The sequence below is a fragment of the Panicum virgatum genome, chromosome 5N, assembly GCF_016808335.1.
Source record: "Panicum virgatum strain AP13 chromosome 5N, P.virgatum_v5, whole genome shotgun sequence".
Classification (NCBI taxonomy): domain Eukaryota; kingdom Viridiplantae; phylum Streptophyta; class Magnoliopsida; order Poales; family Poaceae; genus Panicum; species Panicum virgatum.
The window spans coordinates 37,447,923-37,470,518 of NC_053149.1; the positions used below are offsets into that span (position 1 = coordinate 37,447,923).

At 52.3% G+C, this 22,596-nt stretch overlaps 2 protein-coding genes across 8 annotated transcripts; one reads left to right on the top strand and one right to left on the bottom strand.

Moving 5' to 3' along the window:
* Nucleotides 1–1,175: 1,175 nt before the first annotated feature.
* Nucleotides 1,176–13,036, top strand: LOC120673414 (2-oxoglutarate and iron-dependent oxygenase JMJD4-like). Of its 7 annotated transcripts, XM_039954240.1 has the most exons (14): nucleotides 1,176–1,549; nucleotides 1,648–1,806; nucleotides 2,501–2,663; nucleotides 2,787–2,904; nucleotides 8,400–8,469; nucleotides 8,555–8,635; nucleotides 9,371–9,427; nucleotides 9,504–9,615; nucleotides 9,705–9,997; nucleotides 10,149–10,209; nucleotides 10,336–10,598; nucleotides 10,707–10,827; nucleotides 11,694–12,082; nucleotides 12,265–13,036. In XM_039954240.1, the coding sequence occupies exons 1-10, from the start codon at nucleotides 1,322–1,324 to the stop codon at nucleotides 10,155–10,157; spliced, it is 1,290 nt and encodes a 429-aa protein (XP_039810174.1). In that variant the 5' UTR covers nucleotides 1,176–1,321; the 3' UTR covers nucleotides 10,158–10,209; nucleotides 10,336–10,598; nucleotides 10,707–10,827; nucleotides 11,694–12,082; nucleotides 12,265–13,036. The 7 variants fall into 7 exon arrangements, with proteins under 7 accessions (XP_039810174.1, XP_039810170.1, XP_039810173.1 ...); XM_039954236.1 differs by having other exon boundaries at nucleotides 9,705–10,209; XM_039954239.1 differs by having other exon boundaries at nucleotides 10,149–10,598.
* A 517-nt stretch (nucleotides 13,037–13,553) lies between these two features.
* On the bottom strand, nucleotides 13,554–16,622 carry LOC120673415. Its single transcript, XM_039954242.1, has 6 exons — nucleotides 15,892–16,622; nucleotides 15,696–15,782; nucleotides 15,324–15,545; nucleotides 14,852–15,070; nucleotides 14,625–14,771; nucleotides 13,554–14,311 (listed from the first exon to the last, which is right to left on the bottom strand). Exons 1-6 carry the CDS (start codon nucleotides 16,075–16,077, stop codon nucleotides 13,931–13,933), a joined length of 1,242 nt encoding a protein of 413 aa, XP_039810176.1. The 5' UTR covers nucleotides 16,078–16,622; the 3' UTR covers nucleotides 13,554–13,930.
* Between the last annotated feature and the right edge of the window lie 5,974 nt (nucleotides 16,623–22,596).

A 22,596-nucleotide genomic window follows, 5' to 3' on the forward strand; every position in this document is an offset into this window, starting at 1 on the left:
AGGAGTATTTTTTATTTTTAACCTGTTTTTTAATTTTATTTTAAAAATAGTCCACCCAAACAAATATTTGCAGATCTAACCCTTTTTATCGCGTCGGTCCGCGTGGCGTGACAAAAACAGCTCTCGCGCCACATGCATTGGTGTGACAAAGGTGTGCCATGTTGGCATACTTCGGAGCGCTCGGGAGGGGTCTGCCAGTGTATATTCCACGTGTCAAGCTTGTCACGCCACTCCCACCGGCGTGACAGTACAGTCTTGTCGCGCCACCCCTGCCGGCTTGACAATGTCTGACTTTAGAAAAATCATATCTTTTTCATATGAACTCGGATAGAGATGATTTTTATATAAAAATTATAGCTCTCAGCGAGATCTGCAACTTTGTAGTTTTGAATTTCACAGATATGAATTCAAATGAAAACTCAAAACTACGAAGTTGTAGATCTCGTTGAGGGCTACAATTTTTATATAAAAATAATCTTTATCCGAGTTCATATGAAAAAATATATGATTTTCTAAGATCAGACCTTGTCACGCCAGCGGGGTGGCGTGACAAGATTGTACTGTCACGCCTGTGGGAGTGGCGTGACAAGCTTCACATGTGGAATATGCGATGACAGACCCCTCCTGAGCGCTCCGAAGCATGCCAACGTGGCACACCTTGTCACGCCAATGCATATGGCACGACAACGTTTTTTGTCGTGCCCCGCGGACCGGCGCGACAAAAAGAGTTAGATTTGCAAATATTTGTCCAGGTGGATTAAATGTAAAATAAAATTAAAAATAGATTAAATATAAAAAATATGCCGATGGAAGTATAGCACCCACTTGGCCAATTCCCGTTGGGTTCTTTCCCATGGTTTTTTAATGTTGAGTATCCAAATGAGCCTGTAGGATTGTTTAGTGTACAGGTACGCCAGAATAAACAATTTAAACAACAAGAAACAATCAAATACTAATACTGATATACAAATGAATATATTTTTCATCGTATCGCATATCTTATATATAAAGACCAAAAGAATTTCCTACAAAAAAGACCAAAAGAAGACAAAAAAAAAGAAACAGAAAAACGCGCGTGGAGAAACTGTTGGGCCGAAACGCCGGCCACAAACGAGAGCGGTGGACACTAGCGGCCCAACTAAAGGCCCGTGCGGCGGATGGGTAACCACGCTCGTGCGGAAAACTACGGCCCGGTCCGGCTTGTCGCCTCCGACTCCGGCGACTCCGCGACTGCGCACTTCCAACTACGCCGCCGCCAGAGCCGGAGCGAAGCTGCCGACGAAGCAAGCGTGCCTCCCTTCCCTCTCCCTCGGTCGACCAGATGGACGGCCGCGTGAAGGTGGTGGGGCAGGTGGAGTGCGTTGACGGAGCGTCGCTGACCTACGCGGAGTTCGTCGACCGCTTCATGGCGCCCAACCGACCCGTCGTCCTCACGGGGCTCACCGCGTCCTGGCGGGCCTGCGAGGACTGGACGCTCCCCGGCCCCGGCGACCGCCGTCGCCCTGACCTCAGCTTCTTCGCCCGGAACTTCCCCTCCCCTCTCGTCCAGGTATCCCCCTCCTCCTCGCCCATGCTGATGACCCGTTGCGCTTGCTACGCCTACGCGAATCGTTTGAAGACCCGTACGCAGTGGTGTCGATTGCGCAGGTCGCTGACTGCTCCTCGAGGGAGTTCACGGACCAGAAGCGCCTTGAGATGTCCATGCAGGAGTTCATAGACCATTGGGTTGGAGACGCTCACGGTGGCTCCAGTGCTGGGGATCGCGAGAGCTCCCTGTTGTATCTGAAAGATTGGCATTTCGTTAAGGTCTGCCTCCAGCACACTGCTCGCTTGATTTTTTTCAACTATTACAATGGCTAGTATTTTTCTTTTCCAGCATGTAAAGGTTTATGCCAAATCAAAATAAACAGCGAATCACTTTGTGTGCATCTCCTAATTTTTGCTACAATATTTTATGGTAATAATATAATATTTTTTTCCAACGATGACTATGTATTTGTTTCTATATGCCTTGCCTATGTAGAGCTGGCGTACCTGACAGATGTAACTTGTAATGTTATAAACTAAATTATGCTTTATTATTGTTTTAAGTGGAGGAAAACTGTGGTATGGAGTCAGTTCCAGCAAGCAGCATGATGTGATGTATGCCCACTGATTTTTATTCCCCTTTTCAGAGCTCAAATCTATTATTTAGTAACTGGCTAGCTGCAAGTTTAGGTTCCAAGGATTGCAACATTGTCTTAAATCCACATACAAGTTCTTAAGACCAAAATGTTTTCTTATTTTAACTATAAGGATTTCACCATAACTTCTGTGCCATGCAGTTGAGGCTCATTTTGAAAAAAAAAGAACAATGTGTGTGTCTATGCTTACAAGATTGAATAATCCTTCAATAGCTCAACAGTAGAATGCAGACAATGCCTCTTTTCTTTTTCCAACTGATATTCCCTTTCCTGCTGCAACAGCAATATGGCTGTAATTACTTATCTTAAATTTCCAGGAGTACCCTGATTATGTTGCATATACTACACCAACATTCTTTGTTGATGATTGGCTCAACATGTATCTTGACAGTCACCCTATACATAGAGATTCTGACATTGCCAATCATAAAAATGAAATAAACTGTTCGGACTATCGGTTTGTTTACATGGGAGAAAAAGGTATGTTCTATTTACTATTTTACATGTCTAACATTGTGAAATTCTGTGGTTCCACACACAAGTTACCCTGTGTTATATTATGATTATCTCCAATCATAATTATGCTTGAGCTTCGATCTGTAGGAACTTGGACTCCTCTGCATGCTGATGTTTTTAGGTCATACAGCTGGTCAGCAAACATTTGTGGGAGAAAACAATGGCTGTTTCTACCACCATCACAAAGTCATCGTGTATTTGATAGGTACAAAATAGTTAGTTTTGGTATTTCTTATAATTTTGGTATATCTTATCATTGTTTATTGTTGTTAGCTAAAACTTTGGTAACAATGCTTAATGGTAGAATGAAAGCATATCAGGTGAGCCTGTTAGATTAGTTCATGTAAAGCAACTGTTAAGCGTCATTATAACCTTTACATATAAATTTTGCGTTTTCTAAAAGACACAATACATAATGCAAGTGTAGGAGAGAATAATTGATGTATTCCTCCAAACCCTAGAAGGGTGGGATATATAGTTCCTATACATGGGCCTCTATACATGGGCTCACATATACACCAACACCCCCCCCCCCCCCCCCGCTGTCTGAACTACCGGCGCAGCGGTGTTCAAGACTGGACAACAAGAAAGCCAACACCCCCCGCAGTCTGAACAACCGTCGCAGCGGTGTTCAAGACTGGACAAGAAGTACAATGGACAAATACCCCCCGCAGCCACAACTAGCCACCTGCTACGTTGAGGCTGGAGCGAAACTCCGAGAAGGTCGAGGAGGGTAGTCCCTTGGTGAAGATGTCGGCAAACTGGGAGGTGGTCGGGACATGGAGTACCCGAACATCGCCGACGGCAACTCTGTCGCGCACGAAGTGCAAGTCGATCTCCACGTGCTTCGTCCGCTGATGCTGAACGGGGTTGGTGGAGAGGTACACGGCGCTGACGTTGTCGCAGTAGACGAGCGTGCTCTTGGCGAGCGGGCTGTGGAGCTCTGCCAAGAGTTGTCGGAGCCAGGACGCCTCCGCCACGCCGTTAGCGACAGCCTGGTACTCCGCCTCAGCACTGGAGCGGGAGACAACCGGCTGCCGCTTGGACGACCAGGAGACAAGATTGCCGCCCAGGAAGACGGCGTAGCCGGAAGTGGAGTGGCGAGTGTCTGGACAGCAAGCCCAGTCAGCGTCGGTGTAGACCACCAGCTCAGAGGTGGGAGAGCGGTGAAGAACCAAACCGAAGCCAGCAGTGCTACGGACGTAGCGGAGGAGACGCTTCAGTGCAGCAAGGTGAGACTCCCGGGGATCATGCATGTGAAGACAGACCTGCTGAACGGCATAGGTGAGATCTGGCCGGGTGAAGGTGAGGTACTGCAAGGCACCGGCGAGGGCCCGGTAGGCAGTAGGATCAGCCACGGGATCACCCAGATCAGCAGACAGCTTCGCCTGAGTATTGACAGGAGTGGAGCATGGCTTGCAATCAGTCATCCCAGCCCGCTCCAGAATGTCGAGTGCATACTGCCGCTGGTGAAGGAACAGGCTAGACGGGCGAGTCTCAACAGTAACAACCAAGAAGTGGTGGAGCTGACCAAGATCCTTCATAGCAAACTCTTGCTGCAGAGAGGAGATGACGCGCTCAAGCAACTGCTGACTGAAGGCGGTGAGCACAATATCATCAACATAGAGCAGCAGGTAGGCAGTCTCATCCCCACGACGGTAGATGAACAGAGAAGTGTCAGCCTTGGCCTCGGTGAACCCCAAAGTCAGCAAGAACATGGCGAACCGAGAGTAACAAGCCCGAGGAGCCTGCTTTAGACCATAGAGGGACTTGTTGAGCCGGCAGACCATATTCGGACGACTCGAGTCCACAAATCCTGCTGGCTGAGAGCAGTAGACAGTCTCTGACAAAGTGCCGTGAAGAAACACATTCTTCACATCCAGCTGGTGCACAGGCCAAGAGCGAGAGAGCGCAAGCAAGAGGACCGTGCGCACCGTAGCGGGCTTCACCACTGGACTGAAGGTCTCATCATAGTCCACACCAGGCCGCTGGGTGAAACCCCGGAGAACCCAGCGAGCCATGTAGCGCTCCAGTGTGCCGTCAGCCCGACGCTTGTGCGTCCAAATCCACTTGTCTATGACCACATTGCAACCAGACGGACGCGGCACGAGGTCCCACGTCTGGTTGGCGAGAAGAGCCGCGTACTCCTCTTCCACCGCGCGACGTCAGTGAGGATCCGCCAAGGCGTCGTGGACAGCGGAGGGTACCGGAGAGGCCCGCGGCTCCCCCTCGTTGGCGGAGAGTCGCGGCCTGAGACGCCATCCGCCGAGTCACCATGGGATGGATATGCCGAGGATCCCGATGGACGACTGGCGGGTGGTACACCTCCGGCTCGACTCGACTCGAGAGCGAGTCGGCGGAGGCGGCGGCGGCGACGGCACTGGTGTAGGCGTCGCAGGAGCCTCTGGAGCCGGAGGCGGCGCCGGTGTCGGTGCCGACTGCCAACCGACGCCGGTACACCTACACCGGCTGAGCGTACCGCGGCGGCGCCGGTGTCGGCGCCGAACGACGCTGGTACACCTGCACCGGCTGAGCGTACCGCGCAGGTGCAGAAGGAGGCACTAGGGCCGCGCGTGGCACAGTAGGAGATCCCGGGGCCGCGCACGGCACGACAGGAGGTCCTGGGGCTGCGCGTGGCGCGACAGCGGGCACCGGGGCCGCGCGTGGCGCAACAGGGATCACCGTAAGCGGTGACGGTGTGCCGGGAAAACCTGCAGGGAAAGGGCAGACAGGTAAAGGTGGCTAAACCACTGGGTCAGTCGGAAACAGGGACTCCAACTCGGGGTCAGGAGAAGGTGTGGAGGAGGTGGAGTAGGGGAAGTCCGACTCGTCAAACACGACGTGTCGGGAGATCAGGACGCGATGAGAGGTGAGGTCAAAGCATCGGTACCCCTTGTGGTCAGGGGAGTACCCAAGAAACACACGAGTCGAGCGGGGCGCCAGCTTGTGAGGAGCAGTGGCGGAGGTGTTAGGGTAACACGCACATCCGAAGACCCGAAGGTGGTCGTAGTGAGGAGGGGTACCGAAGAGAGCGTGGTGTGGAGTGGGAGCAGGAGAAGCAGTGGACGGAAGACGGTTGGTTAATCAAGTAGGTGGCGGTGTGGAGGTCCTCGGCCCAGAAGCGCGGGGGTATAGAGACATGGATCAGAAGGGTGCGCACGACGTCGTTCGTCGTGCGAATCATCCGCTCAGCCTTGCCGTTCTGGAGAGAGGTATACGGACAAGACATACGCAGCTGAACACCCCGAGAGAGGAAGAAAGAACGGGAGGTGGAGTTGTCGAACTTACGCCCGTTGTCACACTGGACGGCCTTAATGGTGAGGCCGAACTGAGTGGACACCCAGGCAAAGAAGTGGAGGAGGGTGGGGAATGTCTCAGACTTGGCGCGCAAAGGGAAAGTCCAAGAGTAATGTGAGAAATCGACTACCACCAGATAGTATTTGTAGCCAGAGTGGCTTTGAACAGAAGAGGTCCACATGTCACAGTGAACAAGATCGAAGGCATGCGTCGCATACGAAGAAGAAGAGGAATAAAAAAGTCGAACATGACGACCAAGCTGGCACGCATGGCAGAGGTGCTCAGCAGGAGCCCCAGTACCAGGAACATCGGTACTACGACTGAGCTGAGCCAGAACGTCGCGGCCAGGGTGACCAAGACAGCGGTGCCAGGTGGTGGAAGACGGCGTCGCGACAAAAGCGGCAGACGAAGAAGGCGAGAGTGGTGCAGCGGAAGACGGGATGCGAAGGGTGTAAAGGGGCCCCGTGCTGTCACACTGGAGGAGCGGACGTCGGGAGGCCGAATCCTTTACAGTGAGGCCAGAAGAGTCAAACTCGATGGAACAAGAATTGTCAGCTATAAACTGACAAATGGAAAGAAGGTTATGAACCATCCTAGAAGAAACAAGGACATTGGGAAGACGAAAAGAACCAGGAGCAAAACCGACGGCGGTGACATAAAGACAAGACCAATCACCAACCATGATGGAAGAAGGACAAGAGGGGTGTGGGGGTCGGACAGAAGAGAGGATACCGGCATCAGGGGTGGTGTGGAAAGAGGCACCCGAGTCGGTGATCCACTCGGTGCTGACCCGCGGCGTCCGCCCCATGGCGCTGAAGGACTGCGCCAGTGCGGCCTGGTCCCACCCCCCAGGCCAGGTCGGCTGCTAGCTGGGCTGAGCGGGTGGGGTTCAGAATGGCGCGAACAGGGGAGCAGCACCGGTGAACATGGTCGCCAGCTGGGGCTGAGGACGAGGGTCCTCCCGTGACCCTGAAACGGCCACAGCGGGATGCGCTCTGACCATGAGGCGCTGAAGGATGGCCAGGGCGAACCTCCAGGGGCAGGAGCAGGAGTGGGAGCCGGAGTCGGGTCTGGAGTGCCCCGACGGCCTCCACCAACACAACCCGGAGCCGGAGTAGTGCCGTCAGCACCACTACCACAGCCCTCCTGCCGACGACGCCCGCGGCCTCCCCCACCCCCGGTCTGGCCGGTGAGAGGAGCACCAAGGAGGGGGTCGATCCGGGGTCCACAGATTCAGAGGGCGGAGTCTGGTGAGAGGACGAAGCGCCGTGCTCGGGAAGGGGGGCGGGGGGTACAAGGAAGTAGTTGTTCTCTGCGGCGACCCGACGAGTGAGAGCGTCGGCCGCGGAGCGCTCGCGCTCCAAAGTGAGGGCAGCCACGCGGATCCGCTCCTGAGCCGCCGCAACCTCGGACTTGGCGGCGAGGAGGGCCACGGCGAGAGCAGCTTCGGCCGTAGCAGCGTTGGCGGCGGTATACTTCCCGCGGAAGGTGGCGGCGGCGAACGGCGCATCCGCGGGGGGCATACCGAACCAAGGCCACGCGGGCGCGGGCAGAGGCGGCGCGGGCGCGGCCACGGGCGCCGTGGGCGGCAGCGGCGGCGGCCTTGGGCCACGGCCGCGCCATGCCATGAGTAGGGGCGGTGGCGGCGGCCCAGGGGGCGGCGGCGGCGGCCGAGGAGGCGGTCCTGGCGGCGGCAGGGGATGCGGGCACAGGCGGGGGTGCGTGTAGGGCAGCAGCCTCGGCGCCCGCGGCAGGAGCCGCGCCCACGGCCAGCAGGGCCAGGGCGCGCCGGGGGCCAGCGCGTGCAGGGCAGCGGTGACCTGGGCGGCGGCGGCCTCGGGCCAGGGTCGTCGCGGCGGGCGGCCTGGGCAGAGCCGCGGCCACAGGCGGCGCTCCAGGGGGCGCGGTGGCGGACGGCCTCGGCGGCCAAGGCGCCAGGGGCGTGGTAGGCGCCAGGGACGCGGCCAGGGCGGGGCCACCGGCGGGCGCATCAAGGACGGCCAAGGCGGTGGCGGGTCTGGGGCCCCACGCGGCGGATCTGGCGGCGGCGGCGGCGGCGCCCGAAGCAGAGGAAGAGAGGGGAGGGAAGGAGAGGGAAGGTAGGGGAGGAAGTGGCGGCTCCGGCGGCCGGCGGCCGGCCATCTCGCCGGCGGCGGCGCCGGCGACGGCTGAGGGTGGAGAGAGAAACCTAGGCTAATGATACCATGTAGGAGAGAATAATGGATGTATTCCTCCAAACCCTAGAAGGGTGGGATATATAGTTCCTATACATAGGCCTCTAGATGAGCCTCTATACATGGGCTCACATATACACCAACAGCAAGAATGCTCCACATCTTCCCTCTTTTTTTCGTAGTACTTTCTGTTGTTACCTGCTCAGTGATTGTTAATTGCGCCATGTAGGTACATGAGATCCTCAGTCTATAACTTAAATGATGATGTTTCTGAAAAGCTTTTTCCTGAATTCAATAAGGTCTCCCTCCCTCCTTCCCTCTATGGTCATATTCCTTTGGAAAGTTTCTTTTCTGAAATGTAATTTTATGAAGTTTCTTTTGTAGACTGAATGGCTAGAGTGCATTCAAGAGCAGAATGAAATCATATTTGTTCCCAGTGGATGGTATCACCAAGTACATAACCTGGTAAATCTCCCCATTTTGAAATTCAACTGCATGTTTATCGTGATGGTTGATCTGTATTGGTTTGGTGTTATACTGTTATGCAAGTAGATATATTTTCCACATTGGATGTGATAGGGACCAAATAGGATAACATGAAACTATCAATCATTGCCTTTGGATCAGATTGGTTGCACACATAAAGGATGTGAACCAATCCTTATGACCTTATATGTTTGGAGTACGACTTGATCGCTAAGAAAGTAACATGGATGATTCAAAAGAAAAAAACAGCTAATCATGATGAAATGCCAAATTATGAGATATGCTCATATGCATGCAGCTTCCTAATGATAAAATGATCCTTGAAAGAACTTATGCGTCACATCTCTGTGCATGCTGCGCCTCCATGCTGTGGTTAATGCCGGGCTCATGTCCATGGAAAGAACTTTGAATCATTTCAGTCGGCTCCCTGTGGCATGTAAACTGATGCAATGGCTAATCAATTTGAATAAAATTTTACTCCCAGCAACTAAACTATAGTTACTGAAATTATATTTTTATAAGTATTTATCAATTAACATTAGTCTAGCTAAATCTGTTTGTATGATATTCAAATGACAGTGCATTTATTTGTTTCTTAAAAAGTTCTTTGATTTTTCCTGTACAATATTTATTTAAAGAATTGTACCAGTTACCATAAATATACTACTAGCTGTTAAACTCATGCGTTTTTACCATTTATGGCAACCACTATAGGAGGATACTATATCTATAAACCATAATTGGTTTAATGCCTACAACCTGCACTGGGTGGTGAGTACATGTGTTTTGTATAAAGTTAGTTGTAAAATAATAAGATTACATTCTCGCTAATACTTGGCACATTTAGTGGAACTTGCTTTATGAAGACTACAAAGTTGCAAAAGAATATATTGAAGACATTCGAGATATATGTGATGATTTTGAAGGGCTTTGCCAACGGAACTTGGCGGCTAATACAGGTAGTGCTCCAGTATGTGAATAATTACATGGATAGCAAGAAATGCCTTTTTTAACCTTCTCTGTAACATCCTATTTGATCTATTTTCAGGGATGAACTTCTATGATTTCTTCATTTTCATTGTGCGGTTTGCTTTAGCCAATGTAATTGAGCTTTACCATGTTCAGCAGCCAGAGGTTGCAACATTTTCAACAGAAACTGCACACCATTTTGTCTATAATCTGAAGTCAATTCGTAATGTTGCATCAAAAATGCTAACTACAGAGGCTTTCACTACTGAGAATCTTCGTAGTATTTCTGAAGATAACCGAAATGCTTTCTCCAATGTCAAACAAATATTAGAAGAGGAGAGTTTCAGAAGGCTATTGGTGATACTGTCAAAGGTATATGAACACATAGACAGAGGGCAAAGAATTTGTCTTAAATCTTCTACTTCATATCAGAAGAGCTGTTTGTCAGTGATCTGCTTGAAATCTGATTGCAATGTCGTTGATCACATTATTTCTTTGATCGGTGAAGTTTGTGTACCTGCAGATTTGGTGACACTAATTGATAGTGCTCTCTCAGATGGATAGTTGTTAGTCCATCTAGCATGGTAAACTTGTGCTTGCATGAATCCTAATTAGTGAGACATGATACATATTTGATCACTGTTGGATTCTGACAGCCTGTCAGTTGGAGAATAAATTGCGCATTACATACTTATTGGTTGTCTTTGCAGTGCTCATGTTTTATGACGTAAACTCCAAACATGAAGTTTTCTGATGTACATTTGCATAACAGTGGAAGGTCAAAAGATTGCACCCTTTTGTGGCAATCGGGCTGTTTAATTCTTCCATGCAGAAGATGTCATTAAGGATGTAATTATTGGTCAAATCACTCACCTTTCTGAGAATTGCATTCAAGTTGGATGGACAAAATTCGCACTGCTTATATATCCAAATGATTTCCAAATATTTTGCTACATTCAACCTGTCATATATGGTAAAGTCGCTAACGATATGAGAGTAGTAGTTAATTTTTGATGGTTTCTATGGAAGATTTCATTTGTAAATCACTCATTACTTTTGTTTGCTTTCTCTGTTCCTGCAGACAGGTTTAGAATCTTGAGAAGACAAGGGTTAAAAGCTGTTTTGTACAGTCAATCAAGGCTTGAGCGAGTATTCAGCTGTGTTCTAAAGATGTACTGTACTATAATCTGATGAAAAGTTTTGTAAGTGAATTTTTTTCTTAAACCACAGCTTAAGTCAAAGAATCTAGTCTTGATCATCTTTGTTTTATAATGATTAATTTGTTTATCCTAAGAACAAAGCAACATGAACAGAAAATCTTTTCAATATTATTCCCTCCATTCCTAAATATAGGTCGTGTTGACTTTTCTAGGTTCATAGTGTATCTAGGTGTATAGCAAACACTACGAATCTAGGAAAAAAATAAAACGAGCTACATTTTAGAATGGAGGGAGTACTTGTGAGGCGGTGAGTAATGCTTTGCTTTCCCAAAAAAGATTCTGTGTGTATCTTATGATCCTTTCAAAAAACTGTTGGAAGAATAAATGATATATGTTAAAGAATAATTATGCCATGGGTTAGAGTTCCGTGCTATGATATGAAAATGGCCTGAGGATTTCGCGGATGCAACCTTTTTGGCTTTATTTTTAATGGTTTTTTTTAACAAAACTAGACGGACCAAAGTTTCTCGTTGACTGAGAACATGTGGAGGCTGAGAAACCTGTTTTATCCCATTATCTAGATAAATCGACTGAGAGAAACTATTGTTTGTACCTATCTATATAACTGTTCTGGTACACCCTTAACCAAAAGCTTCTTTAATTTACCAAAATTTTATCCACACCTTATACCGGCCGGCCTTGAGGGTGCGAATATCTGATCAACAGCTTTCAGTCATTTACACGAGTACTAAATAAATTATCTGAATTATCATGAAATGGTGTCCTCTCTCCTCTTGCACAAGTTCACTAAGTTGGCCGTGCTAGTCGTTTCATATTGGTTTGGAATGTTCCTCTTGGCTTGGTCTGGTCTGTACCGGACTGAATAAAACCCTGTCTGGTGACTGCAGCCTGGGGCGATTGCTGCACTGCAGGAGCAAGAACACCAAATTATAATTATTGCTTGTCAGGTGCTCAGATCCATTTGGGGACTAAGCAGCGGCAGTAGGGAGGGACATGGAAACAAACAAGTCTGCTGGGTTTCCACTCCGAATGTTGCTCCTGTCTCCTCCTGGCACTGCCATCCCTTTCACCTTTCCAGCACCACGACGTGGCCCTGTCTGCTGGATTGTTGGCCGTTGCTGCAGTCCTATGATATGCACTGTTCTGTTTTACCAGACATGCTGAGGCACAAGAACAGGAGGAGCCACTATAGATTTCTCCATTCGTCAAGCCTTGATGGCTGCAACTGCAAGTGATCGATCTAGAACCGACAGGAGCTTCTCGGTTTCGCCGACAGGTGCGTCGTCAGCTATACTTTGACATGCATATACATGTTACTGTTCTGCATTAGTATTATCATCATCATAGTAGTGCTGTTAGTTTCAGTTTCACGCAACCTAACAAGGCACGCTCTAAATAAGGCGTTAAGCTGCGTTACCACTCTAATTATTGCTTGCCGTTGCATCTAACCTGATGCAGATAGCTGGGGCTCTTAACAACGCCGCAGTGAATCCTGTCGCCTGTCGCTCATTATCCACCGGCTAGCCGTTGCAGGCCGATGTCGTTGCAGCTGTTTGCCTCTGAACCTAATGGAAGCAGCAGGGCTGTAATGGCGTGCTTAAATACCCCCTGTCCACAGGCAGAGGGGTTCGTCACTTCGTTGCAGTGTTTTTGCCTGCAATTGCAGCAGCTACCCGTGCCCATCCCACATAATGCTAGTACTCCCAACAGCAAGGGACAAACGGTTGTGCTGCAAGCTTGAAGCACCAACCCCCAACCAAACACACGGATGTGGCAGAGGAATGGAAACACCAGAAAAGGCTCGATGTCTCTGACCTCACTTCTTGGCGGTCTCTCGTTCGGACTTGGCAACACGCTTCACGCTTGGCTAGTTGGCTCCAGCGGCTGCCATGGCATCCACTCTTTTCTGCTTTCAGTGGCTGGCTCTGTTCCTCCTTACCTGTAGCTGTACGCTGTAGATTCCAGTTCTAGTCGGAAGCAGTGAACTGGAGCAGACCGACCGGTGAGGTGGGTCCTGGTGTTCCGAGTGTTGTAAGGCTGGGGAAACGGGTGGATTAGATGCTTGTGCTTTACTGCAACATGGATGATGTGTAACTTGGACGTGAAGGAAGGGACAAGTGCCTTGGGAGGAAAAAGAAGCAGAAACAGAAACTATATGTATACTCCCTACTGCTACAACTCTCCAGATTCTGAAGGTTATTAGTAGTACATACCATGGCATTCGCCTAAATCCTGTCGCTTTGTGGGTTTCTTAGAGCAACTCCAGCCGGGCCCTTAAATGAGACTCTATCTTTTGTTTTAGTATCTCAATAGAAAAAACATCTCCAACCGGGCCCCTATACGAACCCCCATTTTGGGGAGGCCACTAAATTTTAGTCCAGAGTCTCTAGAACTGGAGGCCATCTAAATTTAGTCACCCTGCTGGAGTTTGAAGCCCCTAAATTTTTATAGGCTGGCTCCTAAAAGCAATATAGGGGCTCAAATTTAGTCTCTCCGCTGGAGTTGCTCTTATTCCTTTTTCACTCTCTTATTAAGACGCGATCGATTGCTTCCCGAGGCGTTTGATTGCTTCTTGCATTGCTTCAATGTTGGTGCAAGATTTTACATGTGTGACTGTTGCTTAACGTTGAAGCTTGACATAGAGTGTGTTCGTTCGTTTCCCCCTTGTTCACTAACATGATGTTTCTTTCTTTTACCTCATCTAACCATTGGGGACTTTGAGTCAGATCCAAGGAAGGAAAAGCATGAGCAAATTGCCAAATAGAGCAAGGCCTGGTTGTTGTTGATGGACAATGCAAATGTATATACTGCTAGCTTGCTACATTGTTTAGGGGGCTTTTACATTGCAACTCGTCACTACCTGATGAACCTGACTAGTTTGCACTGACCATACCTGGCACCCAACCCTTCTGTTTTAGACCGCCAAAAACAATGAAAAAGAAAAATGTAGAAGTTACATGATGGTGGATTCTCCCTTTTGAGAAATGGACCTTTGGCAAGAAAAAGAAAATGCCAAGAAAGAAAGATTGACATGGGAATTAAACCAAAAAAAAAAAAATCCTCCTCTGCATGCATGACTGCATCCTGTTCTTCAATTCAACCCCCCCTGGTTGGAGTTGCATCGCTACGTGCACCTGACGTTCCTGCCGGGCCCGCCGTAGTAGAAGTAGTTGCCCCAGACGGCGTTGACGCCGCCCTGGATGTCGTAGCAGTTGGGGTGGTCGGCGGTGACGTGGAAGCCGGCGGCGAGCGGCACCAGGCTGTTGTCCCAGTCCACCACCTCCAGGTTCCGGAAGTACGAGGCGCGGCCGAAGCCCTCGCCGGCGAAGTGGCCGCTGCCCATCTGCGTGGCCGTGTGCGAGCCGGACGCGCGCGTGTTCACCACCTCGCCGCCGAACTGCACCATGCTCGCGTGCGACGCCAGGTGGCTGAACAGCAGCGACGGCCAGTACCCCACCAGCTCGCCGGAGCCGAACTCCAGCCACCAGTTGCCGTGGTTCGGGTCCTGCGCGCACGCACACGTGTTTGTTTGTTTGTTTGTTTTCTTTCAGTTCATAAAAAAACCAAAAAAATAATGAGAGGAAAACTGTACGCATACAGATTTCATCCGGTTTGAAATAAATAAAGGCAAAAGAAAAGGCCAAAAAAAGAAGGGATTCAGCTGCACCGGTGCGTGGTTGTACTCATTCCCAGACACGATGTGAAAAGCCGTGCTCTTGTTGAATGAAAAAGCCGAACTAAAGGAGCAAGCGATGCAAACTAAAGAAAGGACAGCGCAATGATGCGCGCCGTGGCTGCAGAAGGCCATGGTTGGTTACCTTCCAGACGAGCAGGCTGATGTCGAACTGGCCGGCGTTGTAGGCGGAGGTGGGGGAGATGGCGGCGCCCATGGCGATGCGGCTGTTGGTCTGGATGAAGCCCGAGCAGAGGAGGTTGTAGCACCCCGTCGTCTGGTACGCGTCCGTCTGCACACGATCGAGGCAATCGATCAGTCTGATGATGATCTGGTCCAGGAGCGAGCGAGCAAGCAAGCAAGCGTGGTTACCGTCCAGTAGGTGAAGAACCTCGGCGAGTTGTCCCCGTAGAGCTGCGGGCTGACCTGCCACCCCGCCTCGATGGTGTTGAGGTCGTTGCCGAAGGAGCCCGCGATGACCCAGATCTGCGACAGGCTGAACTCCGACGCCGTGCTCACCTTGGGCGGCCACACGTTGATGCTCGCCTTGGCGCCGTAGTACACGTCGCCGGCGACGTACCCCACCGCGTGCTGCACGGGATGGAAGAAGAAGAGGTGAATCTAGCTAGCTAATCGGTTGCGACAATCATGGCCATCCATCGTCCTGGACGCTGGATGATGTCATGTCATGCAAGCTTTTCTGGCTTCTAGCGCTTGTCAGCGAGCAACTGGATCGGTCGGTCGGTCGGTCGGTCTGCTGAGTGAGATCTTGGCCCTCTCGGACCCAAAACGTACGTACGTAACTGCCTCACCAACCAAAGATGTTGGCCCATGCATGCCTCACCTCGTGGCCGCCGGCGACGGAGTCGCGCCGCACCCTGGCGGCGGGCGCCCTGCCGAAGCGCCGGACGGAGCTGGCGCGGAGCACGTCGGCCTCCGTGGTCCGCCTGATGGGCACGTAGCCCTCCGGGCAGGACTCCCCGGACGCCGCCCAGAGCTGCGCGCCGGCGCCCGCCGTGTCGTTGGGGCGGCGGCGGTGGTGCCCCTTGGGCCGCACCGGCGGGTCCTGCAGGAACGGAAACAGAGCCTGGCGTTGAGTACTCGGCTGCTGTTCCATTCCATCGCCGGCCGGCCTCATGATAAAATGCAGAGGAAAACAGAGCAGGCTGCTGATGATTCGTGATCACTGAACGCGGTCGAATTACTAGTGCATTACCAGTGGCCTCTGGCCGCGCAGCCTCGGGTGGTCGAACGCAGGCTGCAGGTGCGCCGCCACGCAGTCGATGAGGTCGCCGTCGGGGCTCTGCATCGTCAGGCACCGAGAGCAAAAGGTGAGGTCGCACCGTCGGCGTCATGGTCGGAGGTCAGCAACAGAGCAAGAAGACAAAGAGGAGCGGAGGACACCCACGTGCCTGGATGGTCCGGAGCGCCGGCTTGTTGAGCCGCCTGAGCAGCGCCTGCACCCTCCTGTACCGCCGGAGCTCGTCGCCGGGCCGGAACCCCTGCGTCTGGTTCGCCGCCGACGCCCAGCCGGCGAGAAGCAGCAGCGCGACGAGGAGCGCGAGGGACGCGGACGAAGGCGACGCGCCGGCTGCCATCAGTGCGGGGTCCTGACCGGCTCGCGGAACCTCCTGCAGGGTCGTCGCTTCTGGTCGTCGCCGCCGCCGCTGCTGCGCTTCTCCCAGGCCGGCGGTGGAGAAGAATACATTGGCCGGCCAGCGGCTGCTGCCAGCTTTGGTGCGCACCGGCCGCTCGGTCGCTCGCTTGCCTTGGGAGTCGGTGCTGCCGCTGCTCCTGCTGCCAGAAATGTAGGCGGGGCCTGGCCGGCACCGGCAGTGTGGCTCCTTAGTGATCCAGGAGCTTCAAGTGGTGGCGGGGGCGAGTCGGCGAGTCGTTGCGTTGCGCTTCGGGCCAGCGAGCACTCGTCCTCCCTGTACGCAAAGGTCTCCGCTTCCAAGGCTCCCCAGGGGACGGCACCGGGGGCGCTATATACTACTACCACTCTGCCAGCCGGCCTAGGTTGCTCCGCTCATCGATCATGGTGATGGCCGGCCCGGATGGTGGAGTGGAGAGGAGAGACAAGTGCAGTTAAGCTAGCCGAGAGAGGGGTCCCGACAAAGCATGAGGCTTTGCAGCATGAGGCAATCGAGTTGAGTTGAGGGGAATAATTTACTTAGTGTGACTGTGAAACTACCCGGGTTTTCGAAAGAAGAACCAGAATTCCTGTATCGTCGTGATAGTCCCTGAATCAGTAGCTGTCATATACAGAACTCATTTCAGGCAGTAAATCAGTTCATACTCACTTAAAACAGGTTCAAACATTTAATTATTACAAGATCCGTAGGATCTGCAATACGAATTTATTACAAGCCCATTGGGCTAAATGGATCAAACAGAAAACGGAAGCGGTAGCTGGTCTTCAGGCCATCCTTCATCTCAAACTTCAACTCCACATGCAGCAATTGAGCGTAGCACGGGCTTCTAGGCTTCAATCGTTCCATCCGTCGTTGTTGGCGTCGAACTCCTGATCGGATCCTGCATCTTGCCAAACTATCCCCAAGGATGGGATAGGTTCACGTCACCATCCGTATACAAGCTTTAAGTGGATGCAAAGGTATAAAAAGTAGCCAAAAGATAGGCTGGGGTTTCCTATGCAAGCACAAGTATATACATATGTAAGTCAATTGTCACTCTCCGACGCGGGCCATACCGGCACAGGTCAAATCCCGAGGCGGTGCAGGAACTCCCTCTCCATGCACCTCATTTGACTCCACAGGGGGGAAGTGGACTAGAGGGAGGTAGAAATCTGGGTTTACTACTCTAGATGAAGTAACGAAAAAGTAGGAATGTACATGACCGAGTACGCGGCTATACGTATAGTTTTCACCCTGCAGGGGTTGCGCACCTGTACCCACTCGCCCCGTCGCCAGCCAGCAGACAACTCCAACTGACTCCGAGGCACCGGTCTACTGAGAACGAGACTAACCGCTACGGCACCATCCTGTCCCCCCAGGTTGGGATGCATCGAGCAAAGAGGTCGCCCAGGAGTTGTGTGGCCCCACCCCTTGCCATCCGAAGTTTATATAAGGCCCATGCTACTCCCGCATCGGGCCTCCCCCGCACATACCCTACTTCTAACAGGTCTGGTGATGCACATAGCTAGCTCGGACCGGGTCCACCCACATAATGGATAAGTCGTGTGCACGTTTACAAAGTCCCACAAATCATAGTTACCGCATATGTCCATAAGAGCCGGGGCAAGCACTCCTCATGCAGTCCTCCGCAGTGGTCCGCCAAAGGAACCCATAACAGGTATTGCCTCTCCTTGGGCACCCATAATAGGTATTGCCCCTCCTTCTCTTCTCTTCCCGCACCCGCCACAGGTGCTCCCCAGAAAGTGCCCAATACACATTCCCGGCCAGTAGCTTGCCCCCGCTAAAAGCCCTATCTCTGGCTCCTCACAAAATAGGTCTCATGCATGCCAAGACTATCATATCATGGAATTCCCATACCCATACACTCTCATAGTAGACAAAGCATCCAAGAATCAATTAAGGTATAGGAATGCAAGGAATACGGTATAAGTAGGCCATGCAGAATAATCTCACACTCACAAGTAAAGCGATAGCAAATCTAGCAAGCAATGCCTAATAGGAATTCAAATCATAGATGAGCGTGAACCTGGTAACTCTTCGTAGTCCTCCCGGGTCTCGGGGGCTTCTCGTAATCCGGGACATCTGTCTGGGTCTTCTGGGCGTCCGGTACGTCGATCTTCTCTTCAACAGCAGGACCTATTCGTAATTACGAATTACTACAGGGGCCAAAGTGCAAGAATGAACAAAACTTCCCAAATAAGATCCAACTCATAACAAAACCTACTCTAACGCATAGATCATGATTTTAGAAGAATTATGAAACTGGTTTCATAATTTTCGGAGCTCCGGTTGATTTATTAAGAATTTTCTAAGCTTAAAAGCATTTCTAGAATTAAATAAAGGTTTTCGGAAAAACAAAAACACACAGCGCGACACGTGGCAGCACCAGGGAGTGCCACGTGTCTTGCTGACATCAGCACGGAGTCCGCTAAGTGCTGACATCATCATGACCTTTGATGACGTCAGAGTTGACCTGGTTAACATTGACCAAGTCAACGGGGGCAACTGGGTCCACGTCCTTGTGGGGTCCACATGTCAGCCGCACTGGGTCACTGACTAGTGGGTCCTGCATGTCAGGTCGGGTTAAAAGAAAAAGAAAAGCCGAAGCGGTACTGGGCTCAAAGCAGATCAGGCCGGCTCGATCTGGCCCAAGAAACGTCGGCTCAGGCTTGGCGGGCTGACAAGTCGGCTCGGGCTGTGGCTTCGTGGGTCAGCTCGGCTCAGCTCAAGGAAATGGGCCACGGCTCGGCTTGGGATCTTGGGCTGGCGGGTGTGAGCGGCCCACCTCTTCTTCGTCCCCTCCACTTTTCTCCATCTCTCTTCCTTCGCTGACAGCTCGGGCCCGCCTGGCGGTGCTTCCTCTTCTCACTAACAGGACGTCCCCTCTTGTCGGTGACTGAAGGATTATCTGCGGCGGCCCCCTGGTCCGATGCGGGGTGCTTGTAGCCGTTTGTGTGTGCGGTCCCCCATGGCGAAGCAGAGCAGGTCGTTCCCGGCGAAGTCTGGCGGCGACGGCGGCAACGACGGCTGCAGGGCCAAGGCGGAGCAGCGGTGGGGCTCCAGGCGGCGGGGCGTAGCCCTGGGAAAGAAGGGGTGGAACAGGGCGGCATGCCCATGGGGTGCTTAAGGCAAGGTGGCTCGGAGTGGCGGCAGAGCAGCGATGGGGCTCCGACGCGGCCAAGGTATGGTTAAAGCAGGACGGCGGAGCGAGCTGCGACGTGCGCGTGCGCGGGAAGCCGCAGCACGGCTTGTCGGCGAGGCTACTGAGAGGGCAAGGCCTAGCGGCGGCTTGGCGCGGATCTGAGTCGCACAAACGCAGGTGCGAGTCGTGCCGGACCACGACGGCGGCGAGGAAGGGCAGGGCAGGGGTGGGCGCGGGCACTTGGGAAGCCAAGGCCCGGCGGCGCGCGGGCGAGGCCAGACGGGGTTGGGCACGGTCTGGTGGTTGGCAGGCCGTGAGGTGCGGGGTGCGTCGTGTGCACGTGCGACACACGCATGGGGAAACCATGGCGAGGCCGCGGCGGTGGAGAACGGCAACGGCGGCCGCTACAGAGCAGCACCGGCATGGTTCAGGGCGTGGCTCGCCGCGGTGCGCGAAGACGACACCTTGGCATGGGTGGCGCTCGCACGCGCGCGGGCCCTTGGCATTCCAGGACCGCGACGTGGCCATGGCGAGCGTGCTGGACACGGCGGCAGGCTGCAGGCTACGGCAGTGGCGATGGGTCCCTGCAACGTGCACACAAAAGGGACTGGGGTGGTTCTAGGGGCTGGCTACGATGGTCTCTTCGGCGGCTAGAGGCAACGCCGGTAGCAGGAGAGGGCAGCGTGGGTAGGCGGCGGAGCTCACCGTTCGGGCTTGTGGGGAACAGAGGCGGTGCGGTGGCGAGTCGAGGCCGTGATGATTCGACGCTGTGCAGGCAGTGCGGAATCGTCGGTGTAGTCGATCGGGTCGCCGGCTCGATGAAGCTCCGGGCGGCGGCGATCCTCCTCCTCGCAGCTCTTCTTCCCCTTTCCTTCTTCTCTTCTCCTTCTTCTTGCTCCTCTTCCTCTCTGCTCTGTTCGTGGCGGCGGCAAAGGGGGAAAATCCCACGGGGCGTCTAGGGTTTGGCAGCGGCGGCCACAGGCTTTATAGGCGGCTTGTCTAGGGCTCGGATGGGGCACGGACGCCGAGGATTGACGCCGGGGGTTGGTGTGCGCGCGGAGGCTACGTGGCAAGCATCCAGCGGCCTCCCGCGTGGAACCTAGGGTTTCCGGGGTGCGCGGGGCGGGTCGAGGGAAAAAGGTGGCGCGGCGGTTTCGTCCGCTTGTCGCGATGCGGGGATGGCACTACGCGGGAGCAGGTGGAGGCGGCGGCGCCGGGCAAAAAGCAGAGGAGGGGCGAGGCGAGGCGGAGGGGAAAGGTGCACAGTGCGCCTGACTGGTGGGTCTGGATTGGCAGCGGCACATGTGAAAGGGGAGCGGGCGGCGCTGGCTTGTTTGGGCCGCGCAGACGCTTCTGCGCGCACGCGCGAGGTGGGCCTAGCGAGGCGATCGGAGCAGGCCAGCTGAGCGGGGTGGCGAGCAGGCTGCGAGCGCAGGTTGGGCCGGCGGGAGGTGAGCGGGGCAGGCCGGGGTAACGGGCTGGGGCAGGAGAGTGGTTAGCGGGCTGGAACGGGCCGGTGGGGAAAGGGTTAGCAGGCCGGGGGTTGGCAGGCCGAACTTGGCATGTGGGTTAGGCTGAGCTGGGTTTGGGTTAGGTGTTAGTTGGGTTTTGGCCCAAGTTAGCAGTTAGCATTTGGAATTTATTTGATTTGCCAATTTCAAATAAATTCCCACATAATTTCATTCAAGCAAAGGAAAATATTCAAATGAGTTTGAAACAAGGTAGATCCAGTAAACTCCAAATAAATCACTCTATCAAAATCACCCTTATGTTTAATTAGCTTTTAATTTTCTAAGAATTCGAGAGAGATAGGATTTATAATTTTCTAGCTAAAGACACAATCACACAAAAAGTTTTTGAAAACTCATATTTTTGGAGAATTTAACATTCCATAAAAATTACGGGAGCCTGCCTGCCTTTGGGAAAGGCATGCAGCAAGGTAGCTGAGGGGGGCACCCTGCCCAACCCGAACCAGGCGAGTGCCCATGCCAAGGCAACGGAGTGCAATGAGTGAGTGGTACTACCACACCAGCATGGCATCATGGGCTCGCTCATGGCCATGGCGAGGAGCGCCTGCTGAGTTTGATTGGGGACGGAAGAATTTGTCCCTCGATTCTCAAGCCTATGTGTGAGTGTGACCACCACTTTGCATTGCATTTGCATGCAGCCCGCAGCGCCGGTTCAAGAGACAGGCAGCATCAGGCAAAGCGGGGTGGTCTCACCTCACCTCGTCTCGTCATCATGCGGCGGGGATACTTGCGGGATGAGTATGTAGGCCAAAAAGACAGGCAGCGGCATACGCTTTGAGTAGTGGTATTTGGCATATCTGACTGTTGTATTCCCTTCCTTTACTTGGTTGCTGCTCATCCATTGGATTGCATTGCCATGAATTGCATGTCTGGCGAACTTGTCCCCACCCTCCGGCGCCCCTCCCGAATCCGATGCCTAACATGCTGCACGCAACTTTACTTCCGGATGCAAAAGTTGACCTCTATCCCTGGTGATCAGAGACCCTGCTGCTTGACCCTGATAGCATGGCCGCCGTGGTCCTCAATCTCCATGCCCTTGCTGCCTTTCACTGCTTCCTAGGTCCTCTACAAGACTACATGCTCCAAGCTTGTTTCTTGTTTTTTTTTTTAACACTGCATGGGGGGAAAAGAAAGGGGAGAATTTTCACCTCCATGCATGACAGAACGTAACTTTTGCCGCCTTGTTGAGCTCCCAGGTGGTAGAAATGGAAAAGCTAGCGTTCCCGGTGCCTCCTCTTTCAAACGCACCTTGTCGCGCCCCGGGATCTGTTGGAGGTTTGCACTGCACGTCGTTTTTCCGATCCTCTTGGTTTCACACAAGATTCAGAAAAACCGCCCATGTGCGTTCTCGAAAAGAAAAGAAAAGAAAAGAAAAGAAAAAGGAAATCTTTTACCCTCACGCGGCTGATTCTGAAGAAGAATTTTTTTTTGGAAGGAAATTATGTAGAAGAATTAGTTTGGATTCCCCGCGATCTCTTTGCTGTGCCGGTCATCATAAACTGAGATGGCCTCAATCCAAGCCTTGTTTAGTTGCGCCCGTAAATTTCTTGAAATAGAATTTTTACATATTTGAAGTATTAAACATAGACTAATTATAAAACTAATTACAGAACTTGTCTGTAAACTACAAGACGAATCTAATGAGTTTAATTAATCTATCACTAGAGCATGTGTATTGTAGCAATTAATGTAGCAATTTAGTGTCTAATCATAGTCTAATTAGACTCATTAGATTCGTCTCGCAATTTACAAGCAAACTATGCAATTCGTTTTTTATTTTATCTAGATTTA